General features: G+C 38.1%; 1 protein-coding gene across 1 annotated transcript in view; it reads left to right on the top strand.

Moving 5' to 3' along the window:
- The window catches only part of LOC107839106 (protein TIC236, chloroplastic), a 60819-nt gene that overhangs the window by 16129 nt on the left and 29308 nt on the right, over positions 1-15382 (top strand). The window contains exons 14-19 of the mRNA XM_016682466.2: positions 221-343; positions 7316-7591; positions 7733-7798; positions 7922-8053; positions 8658-9482; positions 9688-9968. Coding sequence (XP_016537952.2) covers positions 221-343; positions 7316-7591; positions 7733-7798; positions 7922-8053; positions 8658-9482; positions 9688-9968 — 1703 coding nt within the window. The remainder of the gene's footprint in view (positions 1-220; positions 344-7315; positions 7592-7732; positions 7799-7921; positions 8054-8657; positions 9483-9687; positions 9969-15382) is intronic.

Raw genomic sequence — 15382 nt, forward strand, 5'->3', positions numbered from 1 at the left:
GACACAACTCCTTGCTAGGCAACCCAAGCCTACACCATATCCGTCCTCTTTATGGTGGCCATTGGGTCCTCTAGACCTTGAAATTTTTGTCATTATCTTGCCAATTGAAGTTGTGGTGACAATGCCCCGGCGATTTACAGTGTCATACTTATTTTGTGGCCGAGAATAGGAGCTTCTCCTTGTGAGTAACTACATTGTAAAGTCTTACTTTTACTCTCAGGCAGAAATTCAACTCAACTTTCAGAAGAGAAGAGGTCATGGGGTGTTGTCAGTACTCCGGCCAAAATTCAGCGGCTTGTTGGGTGAAGCTCTAGATGTTGCTGCCAGATGGAGTGGAGATGTTGTGAGTATCTCCTCTCTCTCTCTCTCTCTCTCTTTTGTGGAATAGTGGGGATGTTGAAAGTGCATATGCTTTCACCTGTACCTTTATTTGTGTTAATTGGTCTTTTCTAGAGATAATGTTTTGCAGCGTTAACACTACAATCAACTTTGAACTACTTTGAATTTTACAAACGGTTGGTCTTATAACCGAGAAAAGAAAAGGTATCACAAGAACTGAAAAGTTGTATTTGTTTATCGTCTATTAAGCTTAATATGTCAGTTTGCGAAGCTCCGGGCTCTGTGATCCATATCATCCATCACAACGGAAAACTTCCCGTCAGAAAGTCCTTGGGTCTTTGATCTAGTGGTAAGAGCGCAATACATGATGAGTTGGTTAGATGCACGTCACACCCTGGAACATACAACAACAACAACAAACCCAGTGTATTCCCACATAGTGGGGTCTGGCGGGTAAGATGTACGCAGTTCATACCACTACTTCAGGAGAAGTAGAAAGGCTGTTTCCGATAGACCCCCGGCTCAAGACAAGGAATAATAAACAGATACTTAATAGAGCATGGAACAAGATGTCAAGACAAAAATATGCCACCCACAAGGAATCATAAACAAAGAATAGTAAACAAATTCGTAATAAAGCATACAACAAAGTGTCCTAGCAAGAATAATACATCTACCAAGTAATGTCCTACCCCAACGACTCAAATTGGCACTAGCCTTCTATCCTAATCCGCACCCTCCAGATCTTTCTATCTAGGGTCATGTCCTCAATGAGCTGTAACTGCTCCATGTCCCGCCTGATCACCTCTCTCCAGTATTTCTTCGGCCTACCCCTACCCCGCCTGAAACCATTCAAAGCAAGCTTCTCACACTTACGAACCGGGGCATCCGTGCCCCTCCTCATCACATGCCCGAACCATCTCAATCGGACTTCCCGCATCTTGTCCTCCACCGAAGCCGCTCCCACCTTTTCCCGAATAGCCTCATTTCGAACTCTATCACCCCTATTAAGCCCACACATCCAATGCAACATCCACATTTCCGCCACCTTCAATTTTTGAATGTGAGAGTTCTCGACTGGCTAACATTCCGCTCTATACAACATGGCCGGCCGGACTGCCACCCTGTAGAATTTGTCTTTAAGCTTGGGCAGCACCTTCCTATCACACAACACCCCCGAGGTGAGTTTCCACTTCATCCATCCCGCTCTAATACGATGGGAGACATCCTCGTCAATCTCACCATTCCCCTGAATCATGGACCCCAGATACTTGAAACTATCCCTCTTACACACCGTCTGGGAATCCTACCTTACTACCACCTCGTCTTCCTGCCTCACGTCATTAAACTTGCATTTAAAATATTCTGTCTTGCTCCTGCTCAACCTGAACCCTTTAGACTCAAGGGTCCGTCTCCACACCTCTAATTTATCATCCCCGCGTCTCATCAATCAAAACTACATCATCTGCAAAAAGCATACACCAAGGTACCTCTCCTTAAATATGCCGCGTCAACACATCCATCACCAAAGCAAACAAAAACGGGCTAAGAGTGGAACCCTGATGCAACCCCGTCAAGACAGGGAAATGCTCTGAGTCTCCTCCCGCCGTCCTCATCTGAGTCTTAGCTCCATTATACATGTCCTTGATTGCTCTAATATATGCCACCGATACCCCACTCACCTCCAAGCATCTCCAAAGTACCTCCCTAGGAACTTTGTCGTACGCCTTCTCCAAGTCGATAAACACCATGTGCAGATCTCTTTTCCTTTCCCTATGCTGTTCCACCAGTCTCCGCACTAGGTGAATTGCCTCCGTCGTCGAGCGCCCGGTCATAAATCCAAACTGATTTTCCGAGATAGACACTATCCTCCTTAACCTCAACTCGACCACTCTCTCCCAAATTTTCATAATGTGGCTCAATAACTTAATACCTCTATAATTATTGCAACTCTGATTGTCACCCTCATTCTTATAAAGAGGGATCATAGTACTCCATCTCCAAGCCTCGGGCATTTTCGTCGACTTGAAAATGCCAGAACATACAAAAGCCTAGTATTTAAGTGGAGAAGGGTAGACGGCAGGCCATTATCCATTGAGTTCCAACACGTTCACCACTAGCATTTCAAGGGTTCGTCAGTTAAAAAAATCCTTCAGGAAGTGTGGGATGTTAGTGTTAAAATGCATTAAGTGTGTATTTGACATTAATTTTAAAATGCTAAAAGTGTGTATTTGACATTACTGTTAAAATGCTAAAAGTGTGTATTTGATAATGTCCCAGTATTCATCAAATTACCAAGTGTTGATGCATATTTGGGAACATCTTACATGCACTATTCTTTTCTTGGGTCTGATTGATCGCGATTTCCTAGGCCAAGACACGCTTCTTTAGTTTGTAGGGGTAAGAGAGACGTTATAATCTCTTATTAAGCAAGAAAAAAAAGGATCTTGTGATGTTTGCCCATTCTTTATTTCAAGAAAGATTCCAATGCTTTATCTTGTTGTGTCGTTTCTTCTCAATTTTAAAACCACCTGACGCAATACTATCCTTTAAAATTAGTATTTTCTATTTGCAAAAAAGAAAGAAGTTGGGATTTGGACATCTTCAGCTATACTTTCTCGTATTAAGTCTTGGCTTGTCAAATGAGGCTTTTGTTCTTTACAAGTAAATTGGCAAGTTGTATTTTCTTTTAGGATGTAAAAACAAAAAATCTATGGAACTTTAAATGGTGGAAATGAGTTTCCAGTTTAAAAGAGCTCCAGAACTTCTTCGAGCATTTCCAAAGCTTTGCTCAAAAATCCAAGGAATGGATATGAGTATGTGACAAACCTTGTTCCTGCTTATTGATTCGTCATAGAACTAATTGGTTGTCTCAAATTTGGCCTTTGCACTTACCTCTCTTTCTCTTCTTCCTATCTTTTTATCAAGTAATAAAATTTTATTAATAATGGGAAAAAGTATCCGCATAAACCAGGAGTATACCAAAAGGGGAAATCTTACAAAAGTGTATGGGTTTCTATGAAGACACTCGATTTTCTATCCCTATAAGAGCCTCGTCGGTGCACCAAAAAGAAACAAGGGATAAGATGCTATTCCTCAAGTATGCAAGGTTCTTTTCTATTCTGTAAAAAGCTCTTTTAGTTCTCTCTCCGTACAGTCTATATAAGTGCTAATGAAGCAGCATCCCAGCCCTTTGTCTTCTCTTCCATTTTCTAAAAGTCCAGCTAAACAATATTTCTTTGATTGTGCCTGACATCACTAATTGAAGACCAAACCAACACGGTTCTCCCACCATAAGTGAAACACTATTCGACAATGTAATAGAAGATGATTCCCATTGTCACCCGAACTTTTGCACATGAAGCACCAGCAGACGTATGTAATCCTTCTCTTCCTCAAATCATCAGCCGTCAAGATTACCCTTGTAGTAACCAAATGAAAAAGCACACCTTTCTCAATACCTTAGGGATTCATACCAACATATATGGAAAAATGAACTCCTCCCTTACTAAAAAGTTTCTTATAATAGGAGTCAACAGAAAAAATTCATGTTCCCCCCGCTCCCATCTGCATACGTATGAACTAGCATGTGGCGTCCTTTGCTTGTGAAGTAGCTTAATCAATCTTTAAAATTCTGTAACCTTTCAATCTTGTAAGTTCCCCCTAAATCTCAACTACCAATGAACTTCTTCACCTTGTAGCCTTTGTATATGTTGGTGTGACATCTCATTTTGGCATGAAATATGTACATATTTGGAAATGTGATATTCAAAGCGTCAAACCATCGTTCGTGCACTACGTGTATCTCCAAAAATTTACCCTACTCCTATCACCCTTCCTGAAAGATACTTTCCTGAAAATCTCGTCTCACCCTTTCAGATATTCTTCCAAAGCCCACGCTCATAAGGAAGTGTGGCACCTCTGTCCTCCATCCCTATTCAAATTCAATATTTTTCCGCTCTTACCCCCTCCAAAGAACATTCTCCTCTACCACAAATCTATACAACCACTTCCATATTATTGGTTTGTTAAAAGACTTCTAAATTTCTAAAAAAAAATAATTTCTGATTAGGAGACTTCTAAATCTCTAATCCCGAGTCCATCCCTACACTTTGGTACTGTGACAGTCTCCCAATCTAGCAAGTGAAATTTCCTCTCCCTACTTGAAAAGCATCCCATAGAAGATCCTTTTGAAACTTGAGAAGATAAGACATTTGGCGTAACTCAACCCAAAAACTAGCTCACAAAATGGAGGGTTGGCCAAGATCTTATAAGGAAACCACACCCTATTCACTCAATCAATGAACAACTTAACACTCTTCCACACTCTCAACCGAAGCATGGGGGTCCAACATTGAGAAACATAACAAGTGCCAATAGGTCTGGCTCTGGTACCATATGAAGAGATGACCCTTAGGCCTAAATCTACCCCAAAAGCGAGCTCATGAGAGGTGGATTACCCAAGACCATAAGGAGACCGCAACTCATTCCCTCAACCAATATGGGACTTCACAAAACTTTTCCAGCTTCTTTTTAACACTGATTGGAGCATGCAGCAGACATGAAGTACGTAGGAACACTCAAAAGAGTACTCTTTCTTAACACATGCTTTCTCACTTTGAATAAGTATTTCTTTTGTCAACCTGCAAGTTTCTTTTCTACCCTCCCAATCACTGGGTTCCATTTTGTTTGGTCCTTATTAGAAGCTCCTAGTTGCAGGCCAAGATAAGTAATAGGAGCACCCCCACTTTTGTTTTTGATAAAGTGAATAAACTAAGTGAATAAACTTTATTAATGTTGGGGACAAAATGAACCCTTATACTAGAAGTATACCAAAAAGTATGAAATCTACAAAAAGACATGGGTTATTTTGAATCCAATCTTTTATATAACAAGGAACTTCATGGGTGCACCAAAAGAAAATAAGAGGTAGAGGACCACGCTCAACTTAACACAATTCATCTTTGTACATTGATCTTATGCAAGGGAGAGGAAGCGCACCATCTTGCAATGGATAGATAGAAAGAGATATATTGAGAGAGAGAATAAACGTATGATCCTATTTTAGCCTAAGAGGGAGTGATGTGAATCTTGATAATCAATAGAAAGTTTGGCTATGGATGCCTGAGTTTTGATAGTAGTTTGCCAAGTACTATGGGAGAAGTTTCATGATTAATAGAATTTGCTGATTTTGTTTAAGGAAAAAGAAGTCATCCAACTCCATCAAGTTATTTTCGACATTATGAGGAGAAAATCAACTTTATTGTTACGGAGCCCCTAAGAAGGAAGACCTACAATAGAGTTTTTTCAAAGCCATTTAAGATAAACCCACAGTAGCACTTTCTAAGATTCTCTAAATGTGGGTATTTGTAACTGGTTTAGAGGGTTTGTAGGTAACCTTAAATTCTGGTCAAACTGTTTTATAAGCACTTTTTAACTTATCTACGCATTTGTTCGTACCAAAATTACTTATACGCTCCCATGGAATTCATCGAGGTGCGCGAATGCGCGAATGCTGGCCAGACACCAAGGCTATATTACAAAAAATTACTTATAAGCTAAGATCAAACAACAGTAATAAGTAAACCCCTAACTTATGGCTTTTCAGAGTCTAAACACTTTTGATTTGACCAAGATTTTTATTGCTTTATCCCTAATATCTTTTTTAAACTCTCAAAATACTCTTCCTAAAAAACTGCTATCACCCTTCCCCATTCCATTTTTATCACTTATGTTTCTCCTTGTGAAGATACTAGTAACTTATAACTTTTATATATAACTTTAATGGCATTTTTCGACAGAAAAATTGTTTATCGACATTTTATAACAACACACAGTAATTGCTTATTATCAATTTTTACACTTACATCCAAAGATGTAACTGCTTAGTTATAAATCTGTTTCAACACTTAAATGTTTATCAACTGCTTTTAGTCAGCTAATCCAGACGGGCTCTTACTATTGTTCGTCCTCTTAATTGTAGGTATACACCTGATTCTTCTAGTATCAATATTCAGTCCTGCATATATGCTGCTTCAAATTTGTCTAACTAGTCTTTTCGACTATTGGTAGTATGCATATTCATATGTATCTTTCATTTGCCTGGTAAATAGAACTAAATGTCAACTCATTGTCACTGCAGTTTCTTTTTGATAAATGTATCCTCTGTACCAATTAGAATTTAGAGCTCATATAATATGAAACACCTTTGTTGAAATGAAGTTGTAAAGCTAGTGGATTTCTTGCTTCTACTCCACCTTCCATCCACACCTCAAAACAGTTTGAATTGTTTCAACTCATAAAAATTACTTCTCATATGTGTGGACGTGTTTTGATAACATTCAATAAATCTTGACAAGCTTAGCTTTAGACAAGCTGAAACCACTCAATTGATAGGTCCTAGGTGCTAAAAACTTTAAGGTAATTGTTTCATGTGATGTATAAAGGTTGAAGCATAGGAAATGTGTTAAATCATGGGAGGCATATATTCAAGAGTTAGTTCATTGATGCATAATATGTTACTTCATTTGTCTCATTTTCCTCTTTAGTCTGTCGCAAAAGAAACTGATCTTTTATTTTTAGAAACAATTCTACTTTAAAACCTTTAGTGATAGGATTTATGGCACACAAAATATCTAAGGCTTGTTTTACACCACAAATTACAAATTTTTTTCTTAAGCTTCGTGCCTGGGCAAACAATCACGTAAATTGGGGTGGAGGGAGTACATCTTTTTGTTTAAGACTTCCAGTGACAACAGAAACTGTCTGCTTTCTTCTGCTTAATAAGCGGATAAATCTACTCAGGTTTGTAATGCTGTGCTTTATGGAATGCATGTTTCTATCTGCATTTTTATACGGCAGAAAATGATGATTCCACTATATATTTCAGTACCATGATTTAGGTTTTCCCCCTGAATTTTAGTAATGTGACTTAACATCCTAGACTATTTTCTGGTTTTTACCTTTTTTTTCTTAGATCACCATTGAGAAGTCCATTTTGGAGCAAAGCAATAGTAAGTATGAGCTTCAAGGTGAATATGTACTGCCAGGCACACGAGATCGGATGCCATCTGGCCAGGAAAGAGGTAGTTTGTTTCACCGAGCAATGACTGGGCATCTGGGCAGTGTTATATCCTCCATGGGTAGATGGAGAATGAGGCTTGAGGTTCCAAAAGCTGAGATTGCTGAGATGCTTCCACTTGCAAGGCTTCTGTCTCGAAGTTCAGACCCTGCTGTTCAATCAAGGTCAAAGGTAGAATAAATAATGAAATAGTAGAAGTATCTGTTTCTCATAAAAATATAATGAAAAAAGACAGGGTTGGAGGGCGTGGGAATTTGTTGCAGAATGATTTCCACTAAATACTAATTTTAGCGCTCTTTTACTTGCTTGCAGGACCTTTTCATGCAAAGTTTGCAGTTAATCGGATTGTATGCTGAAAGTCTCCAGAAGCTGCTTGAGGTACTTCTTGGATTTAATACCATGATAAATTCTGGAAACTTCTGTTGGTTCTGCTACTCTTGGATTTCCAGTTAACGGAGATTAAACTAAGACCAGCTCTACCATTTCTTGATGGCAACATAGGAAATTCGGGGTCATTCTACTCTATCAGATGAAGTGATCCTTGAAGAGTTCAATCTTCCTGGTTTAGCTGAACTTAAGGGTCGCTGGAGTGGCTCTTTAGACGCAAGTGGTGGAGGAAATGGAGACACAATGGTAAAATAAGTCTACATTTCGATCATGTTACTCCGATATGGAATGCTCCTGCTTGTCTTTGCATTGCAATATATTCTTACCCACCTTAATTAACGCCACAAATCTCGTGAGAATAGGTACAAATCAAGTCTCTTTCCTGAGTAATGTCTGCTAAAAGTTATTACGCTCTAGCATTTTGATTTTGTGTTAAATTATAAGTTTGAGCTGGTTGTCCTGGTTATTTTTCCTGTTTCCATCCCTAATTTGCATGCAAACCTTTGCTTCTTAATTTTGATTCTGTACTTGTGACCGCGCCTTCCTATTTTCTATTGTATTACATGAAAATATTCCAACCTAATTGCTTTCCACTTGATCTATTAGTTACCAGGGTGGCTATGAATTTTATCCTTTCACGTGTCAATTTTTGAACTCATTGGTCTATAAACAATGCCAGACTTCAGAGATATTTTCTTTTAAGTAGGATTGCAAAATGCGGGAAGCATATATGTAGTTGGTATGTAGCTATAGATTTTCAAATGATTTTGATGCCCTCAGATGTTTGAATAAATAATCTTCCAGGTTGCTTCTTATTGCCAACTTTTGTCCTGGTTTCTGTAATTTCTAGGCTGAGTTCGACTTTCATGGGGAGGAATGGGAATGGGGTACTTATAATACTCAGCGTGTTCTGGCAGCTGGTGCATACAGCAATGATGATGGTTTGCGTCTTGAGAGAATCTTTATTCAAAAGGATAATGCCACAATACATGCAGATGGGACTCTTGTTGGGGCAAAGCCTAATCTACATTTTGCTGTTCTAAACTTTCCCGTTAGTTTAGTTCCTACATTGGTTCAGGTTATTGAATCAACTGCCACTGAAGCAGTTCATTCTTTGCGGCAGCTTCTGTCTCCAATTAGAGGCATATTGCATATGGAAGGGGATCTTAGAGGAAATCTTGCTAAACCAGAATGTGACGTACAAGTAAGGCTCCTAGATGGTGCCATTGGGGGTATTGACCTTGGTCGAGCTGAAATTGTTGCTTCTCTAACCCCAACCAGCCGTTTCCTGTTCAACGCAAAATTTGAACCTATTATCCAAAATGGCCATGTGCACATTCAAGGAAGTGTCCCTGTGACCTTTGTCCAAAATAATGGTTTGGAGGAAGATAATTCAGAAAGGGACAAAAGTGAAGCTTCCTGGATTCGTAGTTGGGGCGCAGAGAAGAGCAAGGCACCTATAGATGAAGCTAGTGATAAAAGAAGCCCCAGAGAGAGAAATGAGGAGGGTTGGAACACTCAGTTGGCTGAAAACCTTAAAGGGTTGAACTGGAACCTACTTGATGCCGGTGAAGTCAGAATTGATGCTGATATTAAAGACGCTGGCATGATGTTGTTGACGGCTTTGTCTCCACATGCAAACTGGCTCCAGGGAAATGCTGAAGTTGTGCTTCAGGTAAGTTCAATTAATTGTAAGATATACATGCAGAAATGTCAAAGTGGAAGTGTGATGCCTCAACATACTATTTCAAGTTGGGTAAAATTGTTTTTCGAAAAACTGGGGGAAAGAAAGAGCGAGAAAATAGTTTCAATTGTTTTTTGTTTATGTATCTATTCCCGTTCTCTTAGTGCTGATATACACCACTTCTTCAAACATGCAGGTTAGAGGTACTGTTGAACAACCGGTACTCGATGGGTCTGCATCGTTCCACAGGGCGACTGTATCTTCACCTGTATTTCGTAAACCTTTAACCAACTTTGGTGGCTCAGTTTTAGTGAACTCAAACAGACTAAGCATTAGTTCATTGGAAGGTAGAGTAAGCAGAAAAGGGAAACTTTCCATGAAGGGAAATTTGCCACTCAGAACAGTTGAGGCATCTGATGGTGATAAAATTGATTTGAAATGTGAAGTACTGGAAGTACGAGCAAAGAATATCTTCAGGTATATTTTATATGCATTTATCTGTAGAAAGTATCTAAATGTGCAACAGAACATAAATCTTTCTTGGTGAAATAACAAAGTTAAAGTTGGTTGAGGTACTTGCTGCATCTCTAATTTCTAAGACGTGGAGTTCTTCTCCTGTTTCACCTTGTTAAAGAATACATTTGTCTTGTCATGCGGCAAGCCTTGGGTGGGGTTGGGGGTTGGGGGGGTGTTCCTGGAGCTATTTTCTGGTGCATTCGTTAAGAGAGATACAGAAAATGTTTTGATAGAATCTCAATTTCATGTCTCGCCCTAAAATTTGAGTGGGTGATACAAGTTTTTTTCTGGCTCAAGATGACCCCTGTGTCTAACTTTGAGCTCTTTATGGATTTTGTCAGTTTTTTAGTTTTTGTCTCCAGTCTCTATTTTTGCTTCTAAATCCTTGTTCTCAGCATTGTAAATTTCTGCATCTTCTTGATGCCATTAATTATGTCTTCACTTCATCCAAGAAAAAAGTCGGGAAAAAGCACCTTCAAGCATCCGCTGCCCAGCCAGTGATCCTCCCAGAACATGATTTTCCAGCAATCCTTCACATTAAATCTCAATCCTGCTTTGAGACTCAACGATAGTTTCTGATAATTTTCCAGAGACTGATTCCATAAGTGTTGGAAACCTTTTCAATCACCAAAATCCTTATTTCCATAATTTGCTTTTATTGTTGTGCCCCATAACACATGCTCTTCGTTGGTGGCAATTTCATTTAAAGACCCTTATTTTGTTTATTCAGGTTTCTAATTCCCAAGCTGTCACGACCCAAAACAGAGTACGTGATGGCACTTGTCACACCCTCTTGTACAGGTAAGCCAATCCCAACCCAGACTCGGGACTTAAAAGTAAATTAAAAGTGGAAGAAGAGGAAGAGAATAATCCCAAAATACTTAAAAATGAAATAATAATTCAAAGATATATCACAGGTTTGGTTGTCACTAGTACAAGCCTCTAATAAATAGTGATATCAATAATATAAAGTATCTTAAATGCTGATAAAACATAAGATAAATAAAAAAAGATCCACGTAAGCTCTGTGAAATGTCAACTACTACCTCAATTTCCGCAACTCAATGTTGAGGAAACACAATCTACTATCTACTACTCGAACCAACACCTGCACGGGGTGCAAAAGACAAGAAAAAGAAAAGAAAAACAAGAGTGGGTACGAACATGTGTACTTAGAAAACATCATCGAGAACCGACCCTAATCCAAAGTGATGGCTAGGACCACCAACCCAACTATCCAAGGTTCCATCAATGTATAACCGGTAAATGCGCCACTTCATCCTAACAGGGTACCCCAACAGAACAGTGATTGGAATATCAATATACGGGGTAGGCAAAATAATCCAAGTGAGACCTTCTCCAAAAATAAAATAAAATCCAAGTGAGTCAACACTAGTCATTTTTATGATCAACAAGTAAAAGGTAGTCATTTATAGGGGAGACTCACTAACACAGTATATTAAGCTCAATCAATCATGTTCAACCAATAATTTGGGATACAATAGTGAGAGTGTATAATTATGTGTATAACATGCTACCAAGGTGCGACACTACAAGTCTCACTAACCAAGCCATAGCCACACCCCACGTCTCATAAATATCTCAATTCCCAAAACCAACCAAGAGGTAGTATAATATGATGTTATGTAGTGAAATGGATGCAGAATACACAATATCCCAAACAAGGTTCAATCGCGGTAATTCAATACAAAAGTAAATATTCAAACACCACATCAACACATACCAAGGAAATGCAATGCGATGCAATGCAATGTAGTGATGATGGTGGAATGTTTCGTATACACCTTCCAAGCCTTAACGCTTCGCACAGGACCCATGGGGTTTTCGCAACTTATGTACTTTCATAATTTCAATCTTAAGTAGCGTATACGCCTTCCAAGCCTTCTCGCTGGATAGAACCAATGCTTTCACAATCTCAGTGTCATATCTCAACCAACCTTGCCGGCTAATTATCACACTAAGGGTTTTATAAAGTGTCTTATTTTTGTTCAAAATCAGTGTTTCTCAATGGTCAAAATCTCTTGAATATGTATGAAATAAGGATGTAATGCTCACAACCAATCAGTATGAAGATAATAATTAATTCAATACAGGTGTAAATGAGTTCAGAATCAGCTCAATATGACAATAATCATGATATAAGCCTTCGCACGACACCACTGGAATAAATAATTATCTAAGACATCAATAATGTAATTTACAACCCCTCACTCGGGCATTACTATAATGATAATGCAATTTAATGCTCAAATAAGGCCTATAATGCCAAGTCAAGCCCCCTCACGGACGATACAATAATGAATAATCTCTCAAGTCAAGAATAATATTCACATAAGCCCCCACATGAGCAACACGAAATTAGCAACAATCGAAATAACAATATATCGCGAAACTTGCCCAAAGCTAGCTTGTTCATTACAATGGGTGCATCTTTCCCCAGAATGGCATCATTAGACTAAATTAATAATAGGAAAAACTACGGTAATTAACATGCTCTAATAAAAGATTCTAAAACCCCCATAATTACATCAACTATTAGAAGTTTATGTGTACTCTAAGTATTTGCTAAGCCTCAATCATTCCATCAAAATAACAATAATAACATAATTATCTCCTTAAAGGTCACTAAGCGTCGATCATCACAACAAAATCCACTAAACACGATTCAAAATCTAAAATAGGTATCCACTATCAATTATTCAAGGTCAATACGTCAACTATCTACAATCTATTCTAAGCATAATCACAAGTGGCTAAAATAACTAAGATAACCCGTTATATAATTATAATCCATCAAATAACTCCGGTGCCCGCGGGATATGCTTGCCATTTCATTTGAGTAGGACCACCAATCCTAAGCGATTTCAGAAAACACAAGCAAATAAGTATGCAACACATAAACACCTAAGAGGTATATCTTAACTTGCGTTTAAAAAGATCCGCAAGTCAAAACACGGTCCAAATGCTCAACTGGAAGATCTATTTCCTCGAATCATCGCCAAACACGTTCAATCTAATCAAATAAGACATCTACATGTCAAAAGGAGATTATCGATACCCATATCAATACATTTGGGTTTGGTTCAAAACTCGCTTCGACAATCATTTTAGAAAATACAAGGGTAAACTGAAATTTATTTAAGAATCATGTTCCTCGTATCAAAAGAAGACTAAATATGAGAACTCAACTAAAAATGAGTTGAAATTGAGCTTTAAATCAAAGAAAATTGGCTGACTTTACCCTTTGTCATACTATGTGTTCATATTTACCCTCACCATTACCAAAGTTTTCACTTATACCCTCAAATTGGATGGAAATCCCAAATCAACAAAAATAACCCGTTTTTAAAAATGGATTTAAAGATGGTTCAGGCGGGTACATTGGGTCATGGTTTTTAACTTCTCTATCTTTATCATTTCGTCTTTTGTTTTGCTTCAATTAATGGCAATACCAATGCTTCTTGTCAAATTCTTAGTCGCGTTTATCTTTTTTCTAATGTCTTCTTCTCTCACTTCATCTTAATAAACCGATTTTAAATATGCGGTTAGTTTTTCTCTTTTTTAACTAATTGGTCCTTTGACTTTACAATACGTGATCCAAACTTTATATGATTTTGGGGTTTTAATGCAGATTTTGTTGGATCCTTTTGTTCGATAGTTTATTCAACATGTTTTGTGCATACCTATTTTGGGTTCTTGAATTTTAGGATCTTTCCCCTTTTTTGAAAATGGGTTTATGTACATTAAGTTTTTGTTTTTTTTTAATTTGGGCATTTCCATCTAATTCAAGGGTATAAGTGAAAACTTTGGTAATGACGGGGGTAGATATGGCTCCATAGTATGACAAAGGGTAACGTTAGCCAATTTTTGAAAGTGAAGGGGTAAATTTTGGCCTTTTGCCTTGAGAAAATCCAAGTAAACTTTGAGTAGTCATCAATGAAAGTAACCAAATACTTAAGACCCAGCGTATAACTAACTTCCTGTCGGCCAAGACTATAAACTCGTTGAATACATTAGTATAGCGCGCGTGCGGCCCAGAACATCTAAGGGCATCACAGACCTGTTATTGCCTCAAACTTCCGCGGCCTAAAAGGCCGTAGTCCCTCTAAGAAGCTAGCCGCGAAGGGATACCTCCGCATAGCTAGTTAGCAGGCTGAGGTCTCGTTCGTTAACGGAATTAACCAGACAAATCGCTCCACCAACTAAGAACGGCCATGCACCACCACTCATAGAATCAAGAAAAAGCTCTCAGTCTGTCAATCCTTACTATGTCTGGACCTGGTAAGTTTCCCCGTGTTGAGTCAAATTAGGATGCCAAACATCATAACGAACTAAATGAGAAAAAGACACTGCACGATTATTAGGACTATGTGGAAAAGTAGCTCGATTGTTCTTCCCTAATTGACGCAACTGACAATCTAACTTAGACAATTTAGACAAACTAGGTACCATCTTTTGAAGTTTGGATAAACTAAGGTGTCCCAATTGTCTAAGTTAGATTGTGAGTCGAATCAATTGGGGAAGGACACTCGAGCTACTTTGCACGTAGTGTGTGCAGAGTCGTTTTTTCATTTAGTTCATTCTAATATTTGGGGTACTATCGGTGTTAGTTCTACGTTGGGTTTTAAGTATTTTGTTACTTTCATCTATGTTTCTTGGACTCGGCAGTTTTGCCGCCGAACACGTCTCGACACGAGATTGGGGCGGGTGCGGACGCTTCCACCGTCTCCGATTCGGTCAAACGATTTCGGACTTGTTGACCAAATTTAAGAAAAAATTTGAGGTTAAAAATTGGATAGGCCTACCTGGAAAAATTCCGACCGACTACTCCGGCGAACTGTAAGGTTGACAAACAGAAACGATGTGCTGATGATCGACGACACGACTGGGTGGGAATATAATAACTATTTATCAACGACGGCGATGGCGTAAGTATTTCTCATCGATGGTATTGTGTCGGTTCACCAGTTTTATTTAATTTTAATATTATGTGATATATTTATTTTTAAAAAAATAAAAATAACCAATACAGTTAAATTTTGGTCGGTTCACTAGTTCAAGGTAGGTTTTTTTAGGTTGGTCGAGTACATGCGTTCTTGTGTTTTTATAGTTAAATTTTTTTATGATATAAAAATAATTTATATCAATATTTGGTAAACAAATTAAGTTAAAATTTTGGGAAAAAGTTTCTAATATTAATATTATTCCTAATTGAAAAGAAAAATTAAAGACAAAAGTAACTAAAAATAGAAAATTAACTAAAATAAATAAATCCTAATCCCTATGTGTGAAGGAAAATTAAATTGATTTAAATTGGGACGAGTCTAAAATTGTCTTCATCAATAACATTATAA

Source organism: Capsicum annuum, chromosome 8, assembly GCF_002878395.1.
Source record: "Capsicum annuum cultivar UCD-10X-F1 chromosome 8, UCD10Xv1.1, whole genome shotgun sequence".
Lineage (NCBI taxonomy): Eukaryota > Viridiplantae > Streptophyta > Magnoliopsida > Solanales > Solanaceae > Capsicum > Capsicum annuum.